Genomic DNA, 23413 nt, shown 5'->3' on the forward strand with positions numbered 1-23413 from the left:
CAGAAACGGCCTCATTGCTTCTTGCTGCTGTGGCTGCGTGGAATTCTGAAAAGGTCCGAGTGACTGGTTTTGGTTTGGTATGTAAACAAACGGACTGTTTGTGATGGAGTCAACATTGAAGTTGTTCACTGTGAGGGGAGTGATTCAGGTGTGTAATCACAGAAAGACTAACGGATTTGTGATACTTAGGCTATCACTAAGGTTTTACAGATGTGATAAAAAAAAATTGGTGACGAACGTCATACGCTGCTTTAAGTATAAAGGAGATTTAATAGTTGAGATCTAGATTGTAAAATGTACCTTGTTTTAACCTGATAAAGTTCTGTACTCTAAATCATAATTGTACAAAAAACACCCATTTAAAGCCACTTCCGACATTAAGGCACAGTTCTGAGAGTCTGTAAAGGCCCTACGAGTTTTTTACAGGTCACTTTGTATCATCTTCCTGTTAGACACTCACCCTGGCGCTCTGCCTGTTGGCTTTTCTCTGGTCATCGGGGAGAGGGGGCATGGGGTAAGGGTATCTCCTGCTGGATGCAATAGATCCTGTAGATGAAGTAGGAGACTTGGCAGGAGATAGCGTCCTGAGAAACAGAGGAAAGGACATTATTAAACTGTTGTCTGTTTTGTTTGGTGTAGGATTATGTTGGCTAAAGACACAGATGAATCACTGAGGTTAGATTGAGGGAGCTGTTTTACTTATGTGAGATCTGTGACTTTGGACAACATCCTCCATGAACTGCTCTAAACATTTTACCTTTCTACAAATTGAGGTTGCTCCTAAAAGCTTGTGTTGTTGCTAAATAAACAGATGAACTCAGCTTTTAGGAGAAACATCTGTACACAGTATGTACCTTTTGTACATAGTTCCCAGCAGCGGTGTGGGCATAGTCACAGTTTCCTGTAACTCACATGATTCACCCTAACACAATGTTGCTTTTTCAGCATCGGGCATTGACACTACAAGGCCAGAAATTCACTTCAGCCACAGAGAAAACTGCAATGCTAAAGGAAACTTCCACATTCAGTTGAACCAGAGTGTAGCATAGAAAACTGGGAATAAAGTGAGTCAGTGGGGGGCAGTGAGTATGATGAGGTGACTGTGACGGCAGACCAGACCGGAGCTGGGTAAAGACAGACTCAAAGGGAGAGGTCCTGTCCAGGGAAGAGAGGCTGGCCCATGTGGATTACACCACTGCTCTGTGGACATCAGAAATATCTACATTAGTCAAAGTTGTGGAGAGAGTGAGGTACGCGGCAGCACCAAAGGATCCAGAAGGATGAGGTCAATGTTAGATTAAAAAGGCAATAGTGTCTCATTCCATTAGGTTGGTATGTTTATAGCTGGAAGTGGTACATTAGCCGAGACTGCACAAACAAATTGATTTCATTAAGGTTCCCCAGTATCCAAAATAAGTGAAGAAAATTCCATTACAATTTGTCCAACAAACAACGCACTGTATCCATAAACTCTCAAATCTGCAGAAAATCTGTATTACAGAAGTTATTACAGACTACTTTTAATGAACAGAATTTTTTAAGATTATGTCATGGCCTGTGTCTGTATATCACATAATCAACTATGAAAAGCAAATTTATGCAGGAGTCAAAACTCTGCCTTCTGCAAAAATTAACCCCTAAGCATCCTGACTGGTAATTCCTAAAAGTGCTTTCTATTAGTTTTGACCTGTGTACCTCTGACATTTTAGAAGTGGGCGCTGAGTGGTTTTGTTGTTTAGACAGTTTGATAAGGGTGTTTTTTGCTGACTTACGATATGGACAAAATTCACACATACTTCTGGGCCCAGGCTGCTGAATGTGACCTCACATCTTTCCATTCTTTGACTATTTCTTTCCTCTAATAAATGTTACAAGAGGTAGGAATGTGCTCCTAGACACACTGAAGGTCTATAGATTACAGTGCTTTTTAACAGTGTTTGATGACATTTAGTTTGTAGAGGTGAAGAAACAGTGTGTGAATGGGAGCTTCCTTGTTGTTGGTGTCAAGGAAACCTTGTGCCTTGTGATTATCTATAGACCTTGGATTGAAGTGGTGCCTTATAGCAGTGCAGTGATGATGCCAGAGCGATGCACAAAAACATGTTTGCAGTGGCATTGACATCACACTGACACTAAGGCACGTGAGGTGAGGGACACACAATCTGACAGAACAACACTCAACATGCAGAGGTTAAGAGGAAGGAGAAGCAAAGAAGGGAATAAGGAAAAATCATAATAAAATGACACTATAATGTAACACTAACACAGGCAGTAAAAGCCATTTGTTTTATGCATCAGTATATATACCAGAATCAGCTAAAATAAAAAGCAACATAAAATGCAGCTTTTTAAACTTTCATATATTCACTGAACTGAAAAGAGAAAAAAAAAACAGCAAAAAAATAAGTCATAGTAAAAAGCAGAAAAAACTCTTGTAATGTCCTTTTTTGATGCTTAACAGCAACCCCTTTCAGGAACTTCAAGGCGCAACATGCCAGCGGTTGATGACAGTTTGTTTTCAGCAAAAAAGGCCAGATTTGATTCAACTCTTGTTCTCCTTGACCAAACGATAACTCAAACCAAAAGTGAGGGGTTTTTAGACAAGCGTGTGGGGTACAGGACATGGTCTGAGGTAATACCTAAGGTAAGGTCCTTGAGTGTTTCTATTCACATCTTCTACCCATTTAGTTACATCATAAAACTCTGTTTTGAAGCGAGGGGTTAAATACCTGTGGGAGGGGGAGGGGGTGATGGACACAACACAAGGAGGGGAAGAAGAGAGAAAAGGAAGGAGGGAAAACAAACGAAAACGACAGAAAATCTCCAGAAATAAGCACGTAAGGGGGAGAGAGGGAGAAGGAAATATTTTTAGGAAAGCAGAGCAGAGCAACGATATCCTGAACAAACACCAAGATGCAATTGAGTAAATGGTGAGAAGATGGCGGACAGACCTGTGTGGTTTCAGATGAAAACAGCACCATGAAAATCACAAACAACTGTGTCACGTGTTACAGGCTCAGTTGCATATTGGTTACATGTCACATCATTCCAAGCAGTTGTTGCCACTCAGTCAGTCTCATGCTGGCAATGGGCACAGGTGCACTGCAGACAACTTCATATGCCAAGACCTTCAAACCCGCAAACAAACCAACACGCCAGCTTGGAGGGCAGCCGTGCACGCTGTTCGATGTTCAGTCACAGTCAGCGGGCACGTGTGAAAATACAGACTATAGGTCCTGATTTGGAGCCTCACAAGCCAGCAAGAGCTTCACACTGCATCTTCTGACTTATCTGGCTGGTGAGGCTCAATGCAACGTTCCCTTCAAACCTTTATCATTCTTACATACCATTAGTAGTGCTCTTCTTACAACTACACTACATCTTAAAAGGATTAGGCTGGCAATACTCAGTATTATATGTTGTTAATAAGCTAACTAGAAGATGTGTAACGGTTCTGAAAAGGAGCTCAGATTTCCAAAAGAAATGCCCACAGTGTGAAGTCACAGTTCTGCCTTACGATCATAGATCTGTCCTGTTCAAACCATATCCTCTATCCAAGAAAAACAGCAAAAGAAGAGACAAAAATCATGGTACGAAGCAAACCGCTGATCAGAGAATTGATAAACCCTGCTAATTTGTGTCCTTTACTGTTTAACATTAAATTCAACATAAAAGAGTAGAGGAGGGAATTATTACCCTGGTTTCAGTGATACTCATTACTTTACAACAGTCATCTATGCTACATCACAATGGGCATGTGTAACTTAAAGATTAAAACACTTGGAAAAAAGCAATATGTATTTATTCACCACACACTAACTGTAACTTCCCTCTAACCTGTAATGAGCCCTTAATTGAAATAATGACTCTGGTAAATCATACCGGCAAGACAATCCATTTAGAGAGCCTTTAATACAATTGTAGAAATTTGATGCTAGTATATTACAATACATTTTTATATAATATCTATCTATCTATCTATCTATCTATCTATCTATCTATCTATCTATCTATCTATCTATCTATCTATCTATCTATCTATCTATCTATCTATCTATCTATCTGTATGAAACTATATATTTCTGAATCAATATTTGGTCATACTCTTATAAATAAGTACTTGTGTAATAAGTACTGGTCCCTCTATTTTGAACATCATGACTGCATCCATGCTGTAAAAAAATCACAATCAAGTATCAAATGTGAATTATTTTGCTACTCAAAATAACCCTTATTTTGTCTTGTATGAGTGATATTTCCAAAAAACTAAAGTACTCAAGCCTCGTTGAATCTTTTCAAGGGATTTATTGTAAGCACATAGAATAATGCCAGCCCTATCCTTAAAACTAGCTTCTATTTCCCACTACATTTCTTTTTTTGTCTACTCCTTGTAAGAGTTCACTGACTTCAGACCAGCTTGCCGCAAGCAACTTACTCTGTGGAGTTTGAGCGGGCACGGAACTTCTTTCCTTTCAGTTTCTTACGATTACCGCTCAGGTTTCCTGTTGACAAATGATAAGCACAAACAGTTACATGAGGTGCATTTGTTATGGAGTTGACCTTTCATACAGGACTGATTAGGTTCTGTGTGTTACCTTGCCACGAGTTGCTCCGCGGTCGACCGTTTTCACAGATGTCAGAGATGTGTTTGGCATCTGGGATTCTCTCACTCCATGAGTGGGACAGGCCATTGGATCTGCAGATGTGCACAGAGGCATATGGCGTGGACAAAATATTATCAGTGCAAATCATTTAATGCTGTTGTGCACCTCTTACAGATGTGGAAATGAAGGGAACACTGAGGTAAATGAAGGAGGAGACGAAGATGTTATTGCAGCAGATGGCAACATTATGAGCTATGACATAAATCATAGCAGCTGAACATGACGTTATGTGAGAAATGGAGCTTTAAGAGGTATTCACAGCTCGGTTTCCCACTGGCAAAACGTTCATATTTTCAGTTCGGAACATTTTGTCTCCTTTCCAAAATGTTCACAGTAAGACATGAAATGAAAGCCATGATTTAACAAAGCATGATATGAACATATACTGAGCTTGTCTACACCAGTGATTCAGAAAAACCCATCACTGCAGCTGCTCATCTCACACACACACACACACCCTCACACACACACACACACACAAACACATACACACACTCAGCCAGCGAATGAATGAATGATGATGAGATGGCACACCTGAAGCCAAACACTGAGAGGTTCTGGGAAATGGATGGGATGGAGGGAGTGAAGGACAGTGTGCAAAGCTGCAGGTGCGACAGGCAGGCTGACCTCTTCTTGGAGCTGCAGCCAGAGTTTGTGCTGACACCCGGAGGCATGTCACTGTAAAACGAATCAGCATCTCCAGGCTTTGTTACATAGTCACCTGGAGGAATTTGCCTGGAAATACAGAACAATCTTTTTACATGGGATTTTTGTCATTTCTAACTAAAGATTGTGTGATTTTGTTTTTCATCACCTACAATGACCTGAAAAGGTGGTGTTTTACTGAGTTGTGGATCAGTCAATGCAACTACTTTATTAACTCATAAATTGTTTTAGTAACTTTTGCTGGTTGCAGCTTCTTAAATGTGAGGATTTGATGCTTTTCTTTGTCATATCTAAAAACAAAAGTTTGGGGCTGGGGAGTATTTAGTTAATTACCTTGAGCTGAGAGAAAATAAAACATTGATCTTTTCATTATTCTCATATGGTTTGGATTAAATGATTAATTAAGGATCATTTCAGATTAGGTACTTGTAGCCCCGCTAATGCTGGTACAAATGCGACATATTTTGTAGCTAATAGCAGTCTTCTAAAGGGAAAAATCTGTATCTCTGTTTCAAAACATACACACAAGAAATGCTTCACAATTCACATTTGAGATTTTAGCGAGAGCAAAACAGATTTTGTTTTTTTGCAAAAACAACACGAAATGAAAAAATGAGATAGAATTGAATGTCGACTACTTCTATCACGTAAAAAAGCTCAAATGAAACGCAGAGCATAGTGTTAAAGTGAGCAAACCGGCAGAATCTTCGATGAACCTCAGACTCAACATAGCGTTTCTGCTTGTAGCTCCTGTAAAAAAGGAGTGAGAGTATCATTATTAGAGTTCAACAACAACATAAGGTCTATTAAAGTGTCAAACATGCAGTGTACTTACTTGTAGCACCAGGCTGTAACAGCCAGAATGAGGGCGAGGAAGAGGATGGAGCCTACGATGGCCCCGATGATAATATTGGTACTGGTGATACCTAAGACAGAAAAAGAGGGAGGAGGAGAGCAGAGGGGAGAGGGAAGCCAAATGTGTGTTAATCAAAAGTGTTTCTTTTATTTCCTGAGTAACATGGACACTTGGGGATACACAAACCACAAAACACTGCAGCAGAACACAAAACACAGAACACTTAGCAGGAAAAGTGTCAATGGAGAACCCTTTGGGATGTGCATTAGATTTCCAATACAAGATAATATTTAAGATTAACCTTTTAACCCAGTAACAGTCAGAAATAACCGATCGAGGTGAGCTGACTTTGGGGTAAATGAGGAAAAGGAAAGACACAAAAGACACAAACAAATACAATGAGAAGGAACTCGAATCTGACCTCAAGTAACTCCGTCAAAGACATCAGCCTGTCGACAAAGAATGAGTGTGAAAATAATGAAAAACAAAAAGAATGACATGCATGGTTTAGTGAATACAAACACAGCTGAGTAAAATGAGCAAACAGAAACCCAACACAGAAGCTAAAATGCAGATAAATTAAAACACAAAATCACATTAAAAATCACGGCTGTGCTCAGTGGAAGCGAGGGGTTTTAAAAGAAGGAATGAAGTGAGGTGGAAATAGTGGAAAGACATAGAAATGGAATAAAGAATGAATGAAAGAAGAGAAATGTCAGATAGTGGTGAGGACAGCGGCGGCAGCTGGTGAGACTGTTTACATTTATACCTGAAACGCTGGCAGTGGGTCCCACTACCAGGTAACTGAACGGAGATGTGGAGTTACAGTCGTCTCCTGCCCAGCCCAGGTAACACACACACTTCAGCTCATTACTGCACACCTACAACACACACACACACACAAGGAAGGAGAGATATGAGGCCACAGACTTAAAACAGGAATATCAGAGATTTTCTGTTTTATCTCAACTGTCTGTGAATTCACAAGCTAATTGGCTGTAACAAAGTACATTTTTGGTATATTATTTAATGTGTATGCATTTTACGCACTTTTCATTCCTAATTTTTTGATAATTTGTTCATGAATATGGCATGAATTTTAGCAGGATTATGTATTTTTATTTGATCTTGTTATTTCCAGCTTGGTTCCTGCAGTAACTCAGACAGATGGCTGAAATATACTCATAGGAGCGAACCATATATACTCAAGTGAGCAACTTCAAAAACTCAGAGCGTATTCTGTGATTCAGGGTTCATACACATTTTTCGAGGTCAAATTCAAGCACTTTTCAAGCACTTTTAAGGGTAACTTTCCAGCACAGCACCTTATTGCTGGGGTAAAATAGATCTCTACAGGAATATATATACTCATGATTATTTTTATCACAATGATGTACATTGTATTATGCTGTAAACATCTAAAGTTATGTTTCATAATAGCAAAAAGTTTAAAAATTAAAGGAGAACACAAAGCTTTATCCAAAAAAGGGAAGCCACTTGGCCAAAGATTAAGATAAAAATGTATCTGGAGTCAACCTGAGTGCATCTGCTAATTTTCTGTTTTAACATAAAGTTTTATTTTTCAAAATGTATCACCTCTCTTTAAGTAGCTTTAGCTATAATTGCAAGCACTTTCAAACATTTAAACTAAAATTCAAGTACTTTTCAGACCTTGAAAACACAACATTGAAATTCAAGCATTTTCAAGGATTTCAAGCACCCGTATGAACCCTGTCAAATGGATCTCGTTGTCCATCCACTTCTCATGGCTTCTGTTCATTTGCTCCATTTTCCAAATGATCAAAACACAAATTAAAAGATTATAGAAATGGAATAAACAAGTTTAATGAGTTTAATAATTTTAAAAGGAACTTTTTTCAGGGAAAGTTTGGGGTCGAGATAAAGTTTTTTACCAAGGTAATTTCACTGGAAACATGCCAAGGTTTTTTCCTGGTTCCTGGTAAAGTAAAAGTTCCAGGAAAAGTTTCCTCAGTGGTAAAGGGGCTTATAGTTTTCCTGCCTGGAAAAAATTACCTGATTATCAGCAGACAATAAGGTTTATTGCCGTCCTGTGTTATTGAAGTGGACACAGAACAGAGGGTGAATCAGAATAACCCTGTCTCATTTGTTTGCACATGTGAGTGTTTGTACCCCGTGTCCAGAGCAGATGGTCTTGTCGGTGGTCCCAGGACAGGTGCTAAAGTTGAACTGCTGGATGGGGAGACATTTGTGATTGAAACAGATGTGGTCTGTCCCGCAGGCCGTCCCGTCCTCAACATATCCCAGATCAGTGTCTCCGTTGATCACCACATGAGCTCCACTGCCACACAAACGTAGACGAGTCACTTATACAGCACATGATGCAACAAAGACTGTGTGGATTTAATGTAAATATAAGTCAGTTAATGTCATTACACTGTATGTATCCAATGGATTAAAGAGTTTTAACCCATAAAGACCCAGTGCTACTTTTCTGGCCATTCCCAAATTAATTTTTGTCTCTACTTAACCTTTCCTATGTGATTTAACATCATTTACTGTAATATTACCCTCTGTATTTTGCATGTTTTACTGTTAATCATGTATTTCCCTATATTTAATTTAGATATTCATGAAAACTCACAGTAAATTCAAAGGTTATTATATCAAAACTGAGAAAACTGAATAAAAAGTGATTTTTTCAGCAAATATACCCTTAATTGAGCATAAACCCAGTGTCTCCATCCACTGTCGTCATTCAGACTCCATGGGTTGTACTGGTGAATCAATGTTGTAGAAGATGGTGGTGTTTCCATGGTAACTATAGAGCCTCTGGACATCCAAATGGGCCATATCTGATGACCATGAAAAGATGATAAACTGTATTTTACACCAGTTATTTACATGTATTGATAGGATTAGTGGATCAACAGGTATTAAACAGTTTAGATCAGTAGATGATTTTTGTCGACAGTGGCTGTTTGGGTCTTTATGGGTTAAAGATGGATAGGGTCATGAAATAAATGTTACTTTCATAAAGGCGCATTTACTTGGAACAAGGAACCAGTCAGAATTTTTCAGAGCACTCCCAAATTGTTGGCTGCATGGATGTGAAAGAGGTGCAATTGCATTTTTGAGACATGCAGATGAATATACCTGCAGTCCAGAGAGGCACTGTGTCGGGCCACTGTGAAAGATGTCAGCCCCCCCTGCAGCTCTCCCAGTCGAGGCGCAGGTGAGATGTTGGAACACAGCAGGTATCCACAGTGAACATCCCTGAAACACAAAGGTACAACTACAGATCTGCTGTGTGGGGAATAACTCCGGTTCCAGTTGCAGAGAGGACAGAGAGCTTACTGTTTGTTGCACTGGATCCACGTGTCCTTGTCCTTCCCACAGTTGCCCTTCTCTGTCCCCTCAATGTTCAGCTTCTCATAACAGAACTTGTCAGCCGCTGTTGCCTCTGAGGAAATACAATACTACAATTAACAAAAATATGTACATTACAAGAATCGCGTTTCAATCAATCTAGTTAATTTACTGCACTCACTTTCTCCCCAAATGTACTTGCACTGTCTGTCTTTGGTTTTACACCGTCCGTTGAAGCAGCGACCCTGAACAGAGAGTACAGCAACTCTTAAAATGTGTCACCTGTGCCTTTGTAAATACAGTGATACACTGTACATTCTAGCTAAACATCTTACCTGGTCCTTTTCACAGGTGTAACCATCCATTTTGTGCACATTTGGTGGACACTGCAAAAGCCAAAAGAAAAGCCCAGGGATTAAAAACAAATACTCATATCATATATAAAGACATTTTACTTGTGTATGACTGTGTAGGTCTGGTTGCAGAAGACTGCGGTGGAAGCTCACACTAACCTGACCAGAGTTGCCGGTGCAGTTTTCTGGGATGTCACAGTCATTTACTGCATCCCTGCATACAACTCCCATGAACTCCATCTGCATCCGCATCAAGGACAGATTTTAAAAAAAGAATGTGTTTTTACATTATGTTAAATAAGAAAAACTTTGTCACTTTTTGTATACAACCTCTGTACTGTGATTTTGAGCAGGTTTATACACACACACACACACACACATATATATATATATATATATATATATATATATATATATATTCATTCATTCATTCATTTTCTGAACCCGCTTTATCCTCACTAGGGTCTCGGGGGTCACTTGGAGCCTATCCCAGCTACATAGGGGCGAAGGCGGGGTACACCCTGGACATGTCGCCAGTTCATTGCAGGGCTGAATATATATATACATATATTTTTTTTTTTTTTTTTTTTTTTACCAATCAGTATCTCAGAAGTTATCGCAGAAGTGTTATTTTGTACCTGACAGTTGTTGCAGCAGAGTCCGTTGCTACACTTAGAGCCTTGGGTCAGGGTGCACTGTTTGCAGCAATTCTCGCCCTCTTTGGCACATTCCTGCAAGATAGTTGCACGTGTTAGCATTATGTTATTAAAAAACTGCCAAATCCATGCAACCAGATTAAAATGTCGGGTATTTATAAAAGGGCTACAGGTAATTTCATTTTGGTCAAAAGCTTACATTGTTAGCCTCATAGCATTATTGCTTAGGTCATATTTTTGGCCAAATTGTGATTTCTACGTAACTTTACACTCCAAACACTGCTGCTTCATTTTGCATCACTGACTACGATCTGCAAAAAATATGATTTAGGAGATTATGCTATGAGACTAACAATATGTAGAATGTAACTTTTATTTTGTTAATTTGCATATATTGTTGTGCAGCACAACGTCATCATGGGTAGGATAACTAATAAGAAGCTGTCCATACCTCCAGATATACAGGGGTTGGACAAAATAATGGAAACACCTTCACCTCAAGATGATAATGCCCCAATCCATACAGCTAGAATTGTTAAAGAATGGCATGAGGAACATTCTAATGAAGTTGAGCATCTCATATGGCCGGCACAGTCCCCAGACCTCAACATTATTGAGCATTTATGGTCAGTTTTAGAGATTCAAGTAAGATGTCGATTTCCACCGCCATCGTCTCTAAAAGAGTTGGAGGGTATTCTAACTGAAGAATGGCTTAAAATTCCTTTGGAAACAATTCACAAGTTGTATGAATCAATACCTTAGAGAACTGAGGCTGTAATTGCCGCAAAAGGCAGACCTACACCATATTAAATTATATTTTGTTGATTTTTTAAGGTGTTTCCATTATTTTGTCCAACCCCTGTAGACTCCATTAGTATGGCAGAAGTTTGAGTGTTAATTTCTTCCAGAAGTAGGAATTCAACAAAAAAAAAAGAAAAGAAAATGGCTCTAACATTACTGTACTCTTACTAAAAGCTGTGCAGTAGACAGTGTTCAGTCATGTTGTGATGTTTATATTGTCGGACTTAATCCATAAAGACCCAGTGTTACTTTTGTGGCAGTTCCAAGATATTTTTCTCTATATATTTAACTTCTCTTAAGTGATTATCACAATTTATTATGACATAATCCTCTGTATTTTGAACATCAGGTATTTTCCTATATTTAATTTACTGATCATATAGATCTTCATAAAAGCTCAAATTTAAGTTGAGGGTTATTATATCAAAAAGAGAGAAAACTAAAGAAAAAGTGACTTTTTCAGCAGAACATATCATTAACTGAACATAAACCAAGTGTCTCCATCCACTGTCATTGATCCAACTTCATGGGTTTTACTGGTGAATCAAAGTTATAGAAGACAACAGTGTTTCCACGGTAACTACAGAGCCTCTGAACATCCAAATGGGTCATATCTGATGACCATGAAAAGATGATAAACTGCATTTTACGCCAATTATTTACATGTATTAATAGGTTTAGTGGCTCAGAAGTTATCAAACATTTTAGATCAGTAGATGGTTTTGGTCATCTGTGGCTGTTTGGGTCTTTATGGGTTAATTTTGTGTTTTCACAGCTTCTCAGCATTTTTGGTCAGTTTAAAGCATTTGTTAAAAAAAAGCAACCAAAACTAATTAAACTAATCAATTACACTACTTTGATGTAAATAAATAATTCAGTCATAAATAGTTGTTTCTGCAGAGTTGAAAAGAACATACATATTTTTTCCTCGTTCTCTTTTCTTTGGATACAACAGGAAAACACAGGAAATATGTGCACAGCCTTAAAAGACACACAAAAAACTGAACTAAATGAGTTGTAAAGATTAAAGTCATTATTTATTGTGACCTCTGACCCCATGACAAGAAGCAGCACAAACAATTAGAAACATCCGATGTGTAAAAAACATGTCCAATTTGAAAAGAATTGGGTAAATAGTGTCTGAGAAATGGGATGGGCATTTATCTAACCCTAACATTTGTATACCTATTTACCCCAGCCCACCCCAGAGGGGGTATAATAATCAGAATCAGCTTTATTGGCCAAGTATGTGAATGCATACCAGGAATTTGGCTTAGTTTTTTCTTTGCTCATGATGTACAATTTCAACAACATGAACCCAGACACACTTAAACATAGACCTAATATAAACAAACATTTGACTAGAGACAAGGACAACAATGGGTTAATAACAATAATAATAGCTGTTAGTCGTTTACCTGGACAAACCAAGAAGCTTCTTAATTTGTCCAGTTGAACTGCTCCTCTATCATCTATTATTAGTTTAACACTGCAGGTGCTTTTGTGTCGGGATAATTATCACATGGGTCTCTGCACATCTCCCAGTTTGCCTCCATACTGTTTCATTTACTTACAGCTGGAGTCCCACAGTCACACTCCTCTCCCGGTTCCACAAACCCGTTACCACACACTGGCGGGTCTAACAGCTAATGGAAAAAGAGCAAAGAAGGTAAGGCTCACCCTGATGAGGAAGGTATATTTGTGTATCTTCAATATGTGTATACACTGTTTGTACCTTCAGCGGTTTGTTGAACAGACAGGCTCCTCCACCACTGTTCAGGAAGTTGTGATACTCCTCCACATTGCAGTCAGAGAACTTCTTTGGCAGATATAAACTGTTCAACACAACAGCAGCAAAGTTATGCCTTACCATGGCTACAACACAGACAGCCTCCTTAGACAACGCTGGAAGAGAGCAGGCTCGATTCCCCAAAAACACATTACAGGACAAACCTTTTAGAATTTAAAGTGACATAAAGTCTCAAATGCTTTAATAAAATCTTGACATTCGCATATCTTTATACCTTATGAATTTTGCATTTCATACAGGAATCATACCAAAATTTTACTCACAGTTCAGAGGAGCTCCTTAAAAAGATGGGGACAAATACACAGTATATGTGGCTAAAACTGTGAAGACTATGAAGGATGTACTGCAGATGGATTCATGAGTTTTTCCTGGAAATGGTCATTTTCTGAACAGTTATTGCATTATCATTTATCTGTGCATCCCTAATCAGACAGATCAAGCTCTATTCATTTTTACTCTATGCACTGACTCTTAAATACTCAATGCGTTTGTTTCATTTCACTAATTTTAATAATGAGTTCCATCTACAGTCCAATCAGCATTTGAAGTGAGTCATTAAATCTACTTCAACCCACTTACAATCAAACACTCATTCTGATGCTTTAAATGGGATCATCCCAAACCTGAGCTTGACTTAAATATTGTTATCATCTGCGTGACAGCTGCGTTAAATGCTGATTAAACTGTTTCACATCTTAAACTAGAATGTCTCTCAAAATCAGACCAGATACAGGAGACAATGCAATAACAGAATTAGAAATGTGAGCGGTTAGTACGAGGGCTGAAAAATATATCGTTATCATATCGATATCTAGATATGAACATTCAAGATATTAATATCGGAAAAGCAACGATATAAACGATATAGATTTCCCCCGCGCTCGCCCTGCATGTACAGCTCTGGAAGTCACAAAAAATTTCATTTATTCGTACTTTATGTTAATGTTGATGACTGGCAGTGAGTTCTTATAAATAAAACTGCACTTTCCACATTCTTTTGTAATTTGATGTTTGTATTTTTCTGAAAAATGCTTGGCTTTCACCGAATCCGTAGTCATATCGTATCGTATCGATATTGAGATATCTGGCAAGAATATCGAGATATGAAATTTTGTCCATATCGTTCAGCCCTAGTTAGTACTATCTGATAGGTTGTGAAAATGAAGCTTCCTGCTGAGATAATGGTTGTAGAAGGACTCAGAAATGATGCTTTGAGTGTGAATGGAGTACACTACAATATTTTAGAAAGATTTCATAAACTTTAAATTTCATGTGGGATTTCTGTCCCCTTGTCAGGAGAGAATCCTGTTAAAATCTTGTAGTGTTCATTTCCTTTTATGAAACAAAAGTGAAATAATGTACTTGACTGTTTTACCGGTCACCAGAAGTACAGTCTTTTAGTTCAAATGAACTAATTGTATTTTTCAGCCACAACAAACACTTTTTTAATTCACAATTTAAAAGTCCATGGGTTCAAAATATGTATTGTAATTCAACTGTGTGCATTTACCTGTAGTAAAGTGTATGAAGTGCCTCATCCCCTAGTGGCCAATAGGAGGCATGACAGTTTTTGCTGATTGCTTACGCATTAGCTTGGTTTCCATTACACTTTTGCACTACACTTCTGTATCAAAACGTCTCAAAAACCACTTGATGAAAGCCTAAAAACTTTTTTGTGATAGTTGACAGTTTTTGCGATATTTTGTTGTTTCCATTACCAGTTTTCTACTGTGCAAGTTACATTTTGCGCATTTCTGAGGGTAATGGAAACCCAGATACTGGCAGTGAACGCTTCAACAAAAGACTCAAACCCTTGAAGGTTCACACACATTTTCTGCACCATATTTCTGACCCACTTGACATTATTTCTGACATTAGATACTTTACAATAATTTGGAAACTACTTATGGTAAAAATGCAAGAAATACCTCAAATTTGCGACACATACATGAACATGTGGACACAGAGGTCAAGTTTGTCCAGGGTTGGATATGGGTCGTAATGCAATATTTTTCTCATAGTTTGTCTGGTGACATTGTTTGTAATGAGGAGACTTTTTGATATATTTACTGTAATTATTAGCTCTTGTGTTTTGTACAAAGAGTAATTCATATTGTATATTTTGACAGAGGACTGTTCATCTTTGACATAGACATTCGATGTTTTTCTCCAAGTTTCTTATTTGGCTTGTGTGTTTAACAGAATGAGCCAAATTCTGCAACTAGTGTGTAAGCATTTGCAAAAAGCTGTGATAATACACCATAGCCAAAACATGGAGGGTGCTTCAAATCACATATTTGGAATAAGAGTTACTCAAAATACATATTTTGCCCTGGTTGTTTCATTGCAACATCCATTCTTTAATGAGGAAGAGGGAAGGAAAAAGTCAAAAATAAACTACACACAATATAAATAGCAGTTTCAAAATCCTAACTCAACCTAAATGCATGTTCAGACACCGTATTGTGGATCTCTTTTCTTTGAGGCCCAGTTAATACTGTAGGTGTAGTTAGGATTTCCTATGCCCAGACAGTAGTAGGCTACCATACAGCATGCACACACACTTACAAACAGACACAAGGACTCTCACTAGCCATACAAGACACACACCTCTCCACACACAAACAGTAGCTAAAACCTGTGAGAAAAAAATATAGAAATAGTTTACTCGGGTTAATTAGATCACACATGCAGGTGCTAAAGGAAAAAAGAAAGTTCCGTCAATGGACATGACTGAGGACGCTCATTGAATACAAGTGTCTGAAATACCATTGACATGATTTTAGAGATCAAGGACAGGTCCATTCACAGACGACAGGGTCATAAGAGTACAGAGTCACCTGTCATCTGGCATGGGACCTGATGCAATTATAGCAGGTTTAGTAACCCAATAGAGCAGGATCTGGCAGGGAGTGTTAGGGATGTGTCCTGTTGTTACAAGGAAATGAAGGAGACAAATATTGGTTTAAGATGAGAATGACATTGCAGACTGTATCAATCGGTGAGGTATGGGCAAACACAAGGGGTGAACAATCCTGTTTTTACAGGGCAGGAGGGAAGAAGGAGCTGATCATTAACACGTAGGAGAACGAAATTAATTTAAATGTTCTGGATTTAAGTCCATCAGCTGGAGACTTCAGCCAAAAACTAAAGAATATACATAAAGTACATGTGAAACCGTATCAAACGATTATGAAAATACAGCCCGCGTATAGAAAGGAACATTGAGCTGTATTTGTTCATATCATTTGAATAAAAAGAGAAGCTGGGGCCACAGCGCCTGTAGAGCTGTCGGATGAAACGGGAGAGGTTGTGATGACTGACAACCCTCCAAACGCAGCCAGTTGTTTCAAAACCGCACAAGCAACGTTTAGCCAAGCTTCTGCTCACCTGCTGTCCCATTCGGGATAGAGGGGAAACGCGAAAAGTATTTAAGAAGAGGGGTATACACACAAACACACATCACAGAGCCTTTACAGACAAACACACGCATCACACGCAGTCACAACATATGCTCACAGTGGAACAATATAATAATACAGTCGTGTAATCACATATACACGTATAGGGACAGTGTTATCAGTTTACCACAAAACTGACAGCACAAAAGACTGATATATCACCTATGTTCTTATCTTAGAAAGCAACACATTATATAACACATTACTGCAGGAAAAAAAAAAAAAAAAACAGTCCAGTGAGGTTATGTAAACAAACCCAAGCCATGTAGAACGTAAATCTGCACTGACCCCTAGTGGTTTATTATTAAACTACAATAACATTTGAGTGAATAGATTAGACTTCAGAATATTTATTAAGCATTTAGATGTGTGTTGTTTTTAATGCAACATTACAATATTTGTAGACTAAAATTTTGGTCTTAGATCTGGTTTAAGTTCAAATGACAATGTAAAAAAAAAATTGTACTGTGCAAAAGTCTTAGGCTTCCTTTCGCTTTCTTGTTTCTGCAGGGTTGTGATGAGCTTGCATCTTTATTTCTCAGTGCAGGAAATATGTGCAGAGTATTAAAACTCACAAAATGGAATTAAATGACTTCTGCTGGTAAAGGTCAGTATTTTGTGCAACCTGCATTTGGATTCATCTGAAAGTTGTTTTATGTAATCTGATGTTTCCTTCAGAGCATCCCAGAGTTTTTCTTTACCCTCGGGCTGTCTTTTATTCTTTTCCCTGTCTAGATGATCTCATGTGACTCCTGTAAAACTAATATTTTTTGTGAAATATATATTTTTTTGTTGCTGCTGTTTACATATTCCCTGTCTATGTATGCTGATATTCCAGTTGAACAAATATTGATACAGAGACTAAGAAGTGTACACGTATGACCATTATTATCTTGCTATAATAAGAAACCTAATGGCAGCCTAAGACTTTCCATAGTACTGTCTGTGTCCTGTTGAGTTTTTTGTCAGGAATCAGTTCATTCCTCCATCCCCTCCAGCACCAACTCCACCACTAACATTGCGTTTAGTATTTGTCAGATGACGCTGCACATATGGTGTTGCTGTCATCTATGAAAAAATGACTGCGTCGGCTTTAAAGACCATTTATGACTTGATGAGGAAAACTAACTTACCCAACGTCATCCATGATGCAGCCCGCCCACTGATCATCGCACTGGCACTCGCCTGAGGAGAAACATATTGAAATAATATTTATACATTTAAATGTGAGCAAGAAATAAATAATCATTAAGGTCTGACTGTACCATTGAGGATCCTTCTCTTGTCAGAAAAGATGCCAATGTTCTGTCCAAGAGTCTGGGCGAGAGTTATGGCCATTTCATCTGTTTTCCCGTACTGATGAAGAGGCAGGAACAGGAAGACAGAGGGAGAGAGTAAGAAAAAAACCAGGAGGAAAGCAGAAAAAAATGAATATTAGATAAGTATAGCAGCAAGACGTCATCTTCCAAAGAAATTATGAAAGGTGTCCCCCCCTCAAAGTAAAAATTTGGATTAACACATGAAGCTAACTGGCAACAAAAGTGAAACTATAGTTTTTAAAATATTAATGACAAGAATAAGACAAATGTAAGCATGAGAGAAGAGGATTAATAATCTACCCTGATGTTAAAATCAATTGTTTTGTGAATTTCTATTGAGAAATAACTCACCTCATTAACCCCCCCTCCTTTAGTGAGAGAGCAAACTCCTCCCATGTAAGAAGCCCCTCCCCAGCTGTCATGAAAGTGATTCCCTCTGATAAAGCAAAAACAAAATTGTGTTTGATAAAAAAGCAATGCTGAAAAAGATCGACCAACATGTTTTGTTTTGTTTTTTTCAGTGATTTTTAATAATCAAATGGACTGACAAAATATTTGGAACCAAAATAACATTTGCAGAAATATTTCCTACATGACTGCCACTAAGAAAGTACACTTTTTTACATGTGTAATATTGTTAACAAAAAAAAATCAAAAACAGATGTAATGTAAATGTAAAAATGTGAATATCAGATCTGATCATCTCCGAATTCAGACTTACGAGAAAAGGTGAACTGAGTCACATTTCTCCTTAATGAAGTCTTTTCGGTACTTCATGAACTCCTTCAGCGTTTCCATGGGGTCATCATCAATGTTGAACTTGTTGTCAGCTGACCAGGTTTCCATGGCAACTAGCACTATGCGGGTATTGAGCTGCTCTTTAAAGATCTGAAAATCAACATAAGATTAGTTATAAGTTGTAAACAACCATGCACTATTTTCAAATGAAAAGTTTAGAGTTATCATGTAACAGAACGTGCAAAAGTTACGCGCCCTGACGGACATGTTTCATATTCATCACCATCTCCAGCTGTTTATTATAACCGTCAAACTCATTATGACGTAGACAGTAGGACATTACAGGTGTCTAGACAGAGTAAACGAGGAGTAACCGGCTGAAGGACACCGCAGGAGAAACGGGATGGCAAATAATAATGTTTGTTTTCATGAGATGGAAATCTATTGAGGTCCCAGACCAGGCAAACAAAGCAACAAAAAGAGCAACAGCAAAGCCTCTTTGCTCTGTAAGGTGACAGAGCAGAGGTGAATGCGCTCCAAATTTGTATCCGACCTAACTCCGATACTAAGACCACAGCCTCTCAACTCCACCTCTGGTTGTGGACAAGGGTAGAGGGTTGTTTCATTAAGAGCCACCCCAGACTACCTAAGGTAGAATGAAAACTACAGTGAGTCTACACTAGTTCTGCCTGTCACTGTCTGCTACTCACTACTAAAATGTAGAAAGACATGTAAAAAATGATATAAAGTCCCCCTCCACTCATATTAATGATGCATTGATTGTATACATAATGATATCTGTGCAGAGTTTGACACTTTGATGATTTTCTCACATTCATCTGATGAATGGAGAAGGTTTTTTGTTGAAGACCTAAAGGTTACTTCATGTCATACCGATAAATGAGAGAATAAAAGGGACCATTAGAGAAGCAATAAGCATCTAGAGTCCAGCAGATGAAGAAAGATGATGAATTAATCTTATTTATGTATTTCCTGGTTCATTGAAGGAGGAGGATGAGGCATTAATTGGACAATAATTTAAGCAGGTCTGAAATTTTCTGGACTACAATTTTTTTCATGTGCATAATCTTACACTCAAAATATTTAGGTCTATTTATGTAATTAATTGAACATAAAAATTCCATCCTTTATTACATTGTTTTAATGTTAAAAACTAATAAAGTTCATGTGATGTTTATTTCTCAGTCAAACATGTTTGAGACACATAGGAATATGATCGGCATAATAGTACTAAGTAGTAAACCCATCAAATTTAACTACGTAAGATTTATATATCCATATAAACATGGTTTATATATTTATCAGTAATAAATCATCAAGAGTCAAACAAATACAAATTACATTAAAGTGATTAGTTTGTTCATGTTCAAAGCATATAATCAAAATGGATTTTTAGGCATTTTATATGGAATTAGATCTTAAAGATTTGAGTGTTTACTACACATTTCTACCTTTATTCCATCTGAAATCACACAAAAGGGATTAAAGGAAAATAGGAGGCTAAAGTAGATGTGTGTAGAATGTGATAGATCGTTGACCTCAGATCTGGCAGATACATCCTGGGCAAGGACTGGTTTATAAAAAGCCTCACAACTTCCTCAATGACTGCTCAATGACTCTACTACTGTATATCTCACAAATGTAACTCAAATATCATTGTCAATGTGCGGTCAGTATGGGCAAAAGAAAACTGTAGTCTTACATGGAAATCAATGTGTACTTCACTAATAGAGCCTAGTTTATATGATTGTCTTCAAGGGCATGACAAAAAGCATGACCTTTTTTCAGCTTCACAGCCTATCATCTTACGGACGTGACCCTGTGGCAGGTCAGATTTCAGTAACACAGCACACAGATGTGGCTACAAATAATCAAACTTTGAAATATCTGCCTCAGTACTTTTGGACGCCTCTGCTGCCTCAGCTGTGTCAACCTGAAAACTGACAACTGGCTGGTTAATGGCTGCTCACAGCATATTAAGAATCAGGAGGTTTTAAATGGAGAGACTGAGGTTGGTTAAATGAGAAATCAGAGCAATGTGTGCTCAGCTCTAATACCTGGGAGTGCTTGTGGCAAGCTTTCCAAGAAGAGGATCAATACAATTCTTACCATGTCAGCCATATTGACCACTGACTTCGCAATGTTATTCGTGTGCCCAACGGAAAGCCGATGCTTCTTATACTAGAGGAGGCAGAGATACAGAGGGAAAGAGAAGGAAACAACTGAATTTTCAACAAACAAAATATTTTAAAATAGTAATTCCTGCGTATAATTATTATACTATTATATTATAATATAATTATGCTACATATTAATTTTATTGTATATAAAACTGTTTTATTCCCAGTGGATTTTAGCCAATCAAATTAAGTGCCTGTTTTGCAGATTGATGCGTGTTTCTGACATACCTTTGAGTTCAGGCACTTCCTCTTTTTCTAACCTTTCAGCAATTTAAACGAGATACTATTATATATTTGTATTGTCAACACACCTAATGCACAGACCAAAACCAATAAGAAAGTGATCTTTCTGGTGTCCAGCAATATATATAATCACACCAGGTGACATCATATTTGATTATTAACACTGGCCCTGTTACTGTTTTCTTATTTTGTCTTACTTTGTCGCAAAGAAGAATTGCTAATCTAATCTAGGAATGTCTTGTGCTAGACAAGCTATACAAAGTGCCAATTTTAGTTCTCAAATATTGATATATGTAATATAAGTATAAGAATGAAATATGTTTGAGAATCTAATCATATTGAACAGAAATTCAGAGCTACACATTTTAAAGGAAATATGCAGCTTTACTTGCAGCAGCATCATAAAAAGGAACAAACTGCAAGAAATAAAATCCTTATTCTTTGCAGTGTATTGGGTTTTCATTTCTTGCAATGAAAACCTTAAAGCTCCTAAGAATACAGTTTAAGTATCACAACACTTGCTCAATAGGTAAATACATGTAGCAATAGCCACTGAAACAGACAGTTTGGAACAGGGCTGAAAATCAGCGGTCTATTGGCATGTAAAATGAACAATCTGTGTCATGTTTTGAGCTGAAACACATTCTGGGGATATATGAGAAATTCCAACTGGTACTTTGAAATACACACTCAGCTATAACTGTGCACTAGCTTACCATTAAATGGTCATTGATCACCATCAGTTCAATGTATTTAGTCTCATCTTCTACACTCTGTGACACACGTGGAGCCTGAAAAGAAACAACACAAAAAACCCTTTTCCACAAACAAGATTTTTCAACAGCAAGGAGGATTTTAGACCAGAACATACAGCAAACACGATGACCGACTCACATCTCATGTGTCACCAAGGAAAGAAAAGAAACAACAAATCAATAAGGATGAACTTTGTAAAGGTTTGTCTGTACGCTGAATTCCAAATAAAGATGAGAGCAGCTCTGGGGGGGGGGAGAAATAGAGAGCTGCAGATACAGAACTGTGTAAGAAGAAGAAGAAAAAGAAAAAGGAGGAGAAGAAGAAGGCCATAAGGGATACAGAGCTGTTGTGTGGGAGGAGAACATGAACACAATGCACTCTCTTTCTGAATTGCCATAAACTTAAAACATAGGTTTTCAGGCTCATACCTGTCTCTTTTTTCTCCTGTGAACAACTCTTGATCCAGGAAATGGAGGGCTGGGAAAAGGTGGTTCTGGTAGGTCACCTAGGAAACAGAATAAAAACCCATGATGATAATAATTTTCTATAATTGCCAGGTACAAATGCATGTCACAAAGTCATTATCACTTGTGTGACATCTGTGTGTGTGTGTGTGTGTGTGTGTATGTATATATATATATATATATATATATATATATATATATATATATATATATATATGTGTGTGTGTATATATATGTGTGTGTGTATATATATATATATATATGTGTGTGTGTGTGTGTGTGTGTGTGTATATATATATATATATATATATATATATATATATACACATATGCATTAAATTCCTTCTTATATCTCCAATCATCATCTTACCGTTATTTAGTCTCCTTCGACCAGCAGATTTGTACACCATGTGAATGGGGACATCTCCCTGAAAGACACAAAAGGACAAACCAGTCAAGACCATCAGATGCATTATAATCAAAACAAGGTGTGTTTTTCAGTTTCACCACACAGAAGGTAAACACATGGCTTTGACCATACCCAAGATTTTTTGCACTAAAGAGTTCAAAGAAGAAAGAAATTCTACTTGTATAAAGGGGCTGTCAATGCTTAAATTAGGACCGCTGCCACTTTCATTAATATTGTGCTCAGAAGTAGAGAAAAGAATCTGAGAAGGCAGACGAATCAGGAAACTTAAGGGGATCATCACATCTAAATAAACAAAAGGAATTCTTAGCCAATTTCCTCCCCATTGTTGCTCATAGTGATGCTATCATAAGACTGGCCCAAAATGTATTTTAATGTTTTGAATCTATTCTGGGAGAGACGGCCAGAATTTATTTATTTATTAATTCTCATGTGCTAGATTTTGCTTTACCTACTTTGCACCCTGTCTAATTTTATCTGCGCCGTTTCTTTTATGCTCTTTCTGTCTCCCATGGGCAGTGCATCTGTGAGGCAGAGCTCAGGGCGAAAACGCCCAAAGCTCTGAGGCCACATCCTGTTTACGCTCGTCTCTACTGTACTTCAGCGAAAAGATAAGGTTGGATCTGAGAAATGTACGAGTCACAACAGGC

The 23413-nt window shown here is 37.8% G+C and overlaps 1 protein-coding gene across 2 annotated transcripts in view; it reads right to left on the reverse strand.

Annotated features, from left to right (window-relative positions):
* Nucleotides 1-23413, reverse strand: part of adam22 (ADAM metallopeptidase domain 22) — a 72999-nt gene that overhangs the window by 2341 nt on the left and 47245 nt on the right. The window contains exons 7-30 of one of the 2 annotated variants that reach the window (XM_030158317.1): nt 22707-22764; nt 22301-22377; nt 21833-21907; nt 20803-20874; nt 18656-18822; nt 18286-18370; nt 17881-17971; nt 17749-17800; nt 13080-13179; nt 12919-12990; nt 10526-10618; nt 10047-10127; nt 9870-9920; nt 9716-9779; nt 9523-9628; nt 9322-9441; nt 8338-8506; nt 6956-7067; nt 6166-6256; nt 6027-6080; nt 5199-5399; nt 4596-4696; nt 4436-4502; nt 461-584 (exon numbers count right to left, since the gene is read on the reverse strand). In XM_030158317.1, the coding sequence (XP_030014177.1) occupies nt 461-584; nt 4436-4502; nt 4596-4696; nt 5199-5399; nt 6027-6080; nt 6166-6256; nt 6956-7067; nt 8338-8506; nt 9322-9441; nt 9523-9628; nt 9716-9779; nt 9870-9920; nt 10047-10127; nt 10526-10618; nt 12919-12990; nt 13080-13179; nt 17749-17800; nt 17881-17971; nt 18286-18370; nt 18656-18822; nt 20803-20874; nt 21833-21907; nt 22301-22377; nt 22707-22764 (2283 nt within the window). The remainder of the gene's footprint in view (nt 1-460; nt 585-4435; nt 4503-4595; nt 4697-5198; nt 5400-6026; nt 6081-6165; nt 6257-6955; nt 7068-8337; nt 8507-9321; nt 9442-9522; nt 9629-9715; nt 9780-9869; nt 9921-10046; nt 10128-10525; nt 10619-12918; nt 12991-13079; nt 13180-17748; nt 17801-17880; nt 17972-18285; nt 18371-18655; nt 18823-20802; nt 20875-21832; nt 21908-22300; nt 22378-22706; nt 22765-23413) is intronic. The other variant, XM_030158318.1, reaches the window with a different exon arrangement.

This window comes from Sphaeramia orbicularis, chromosome 16 (assembly GCF_902148855.1).
Source record: "Sphaeramia orbicularis chromosome 16, fSphaOr1.1, whole genome shotgun sequence".
Lineage (NCBI taxonomy): Eukaryota > Metazoa > Chordata > Actinopteri > Kurtiformes > Apogonidae > Sphaeramia > Sphaeramia orbicularis.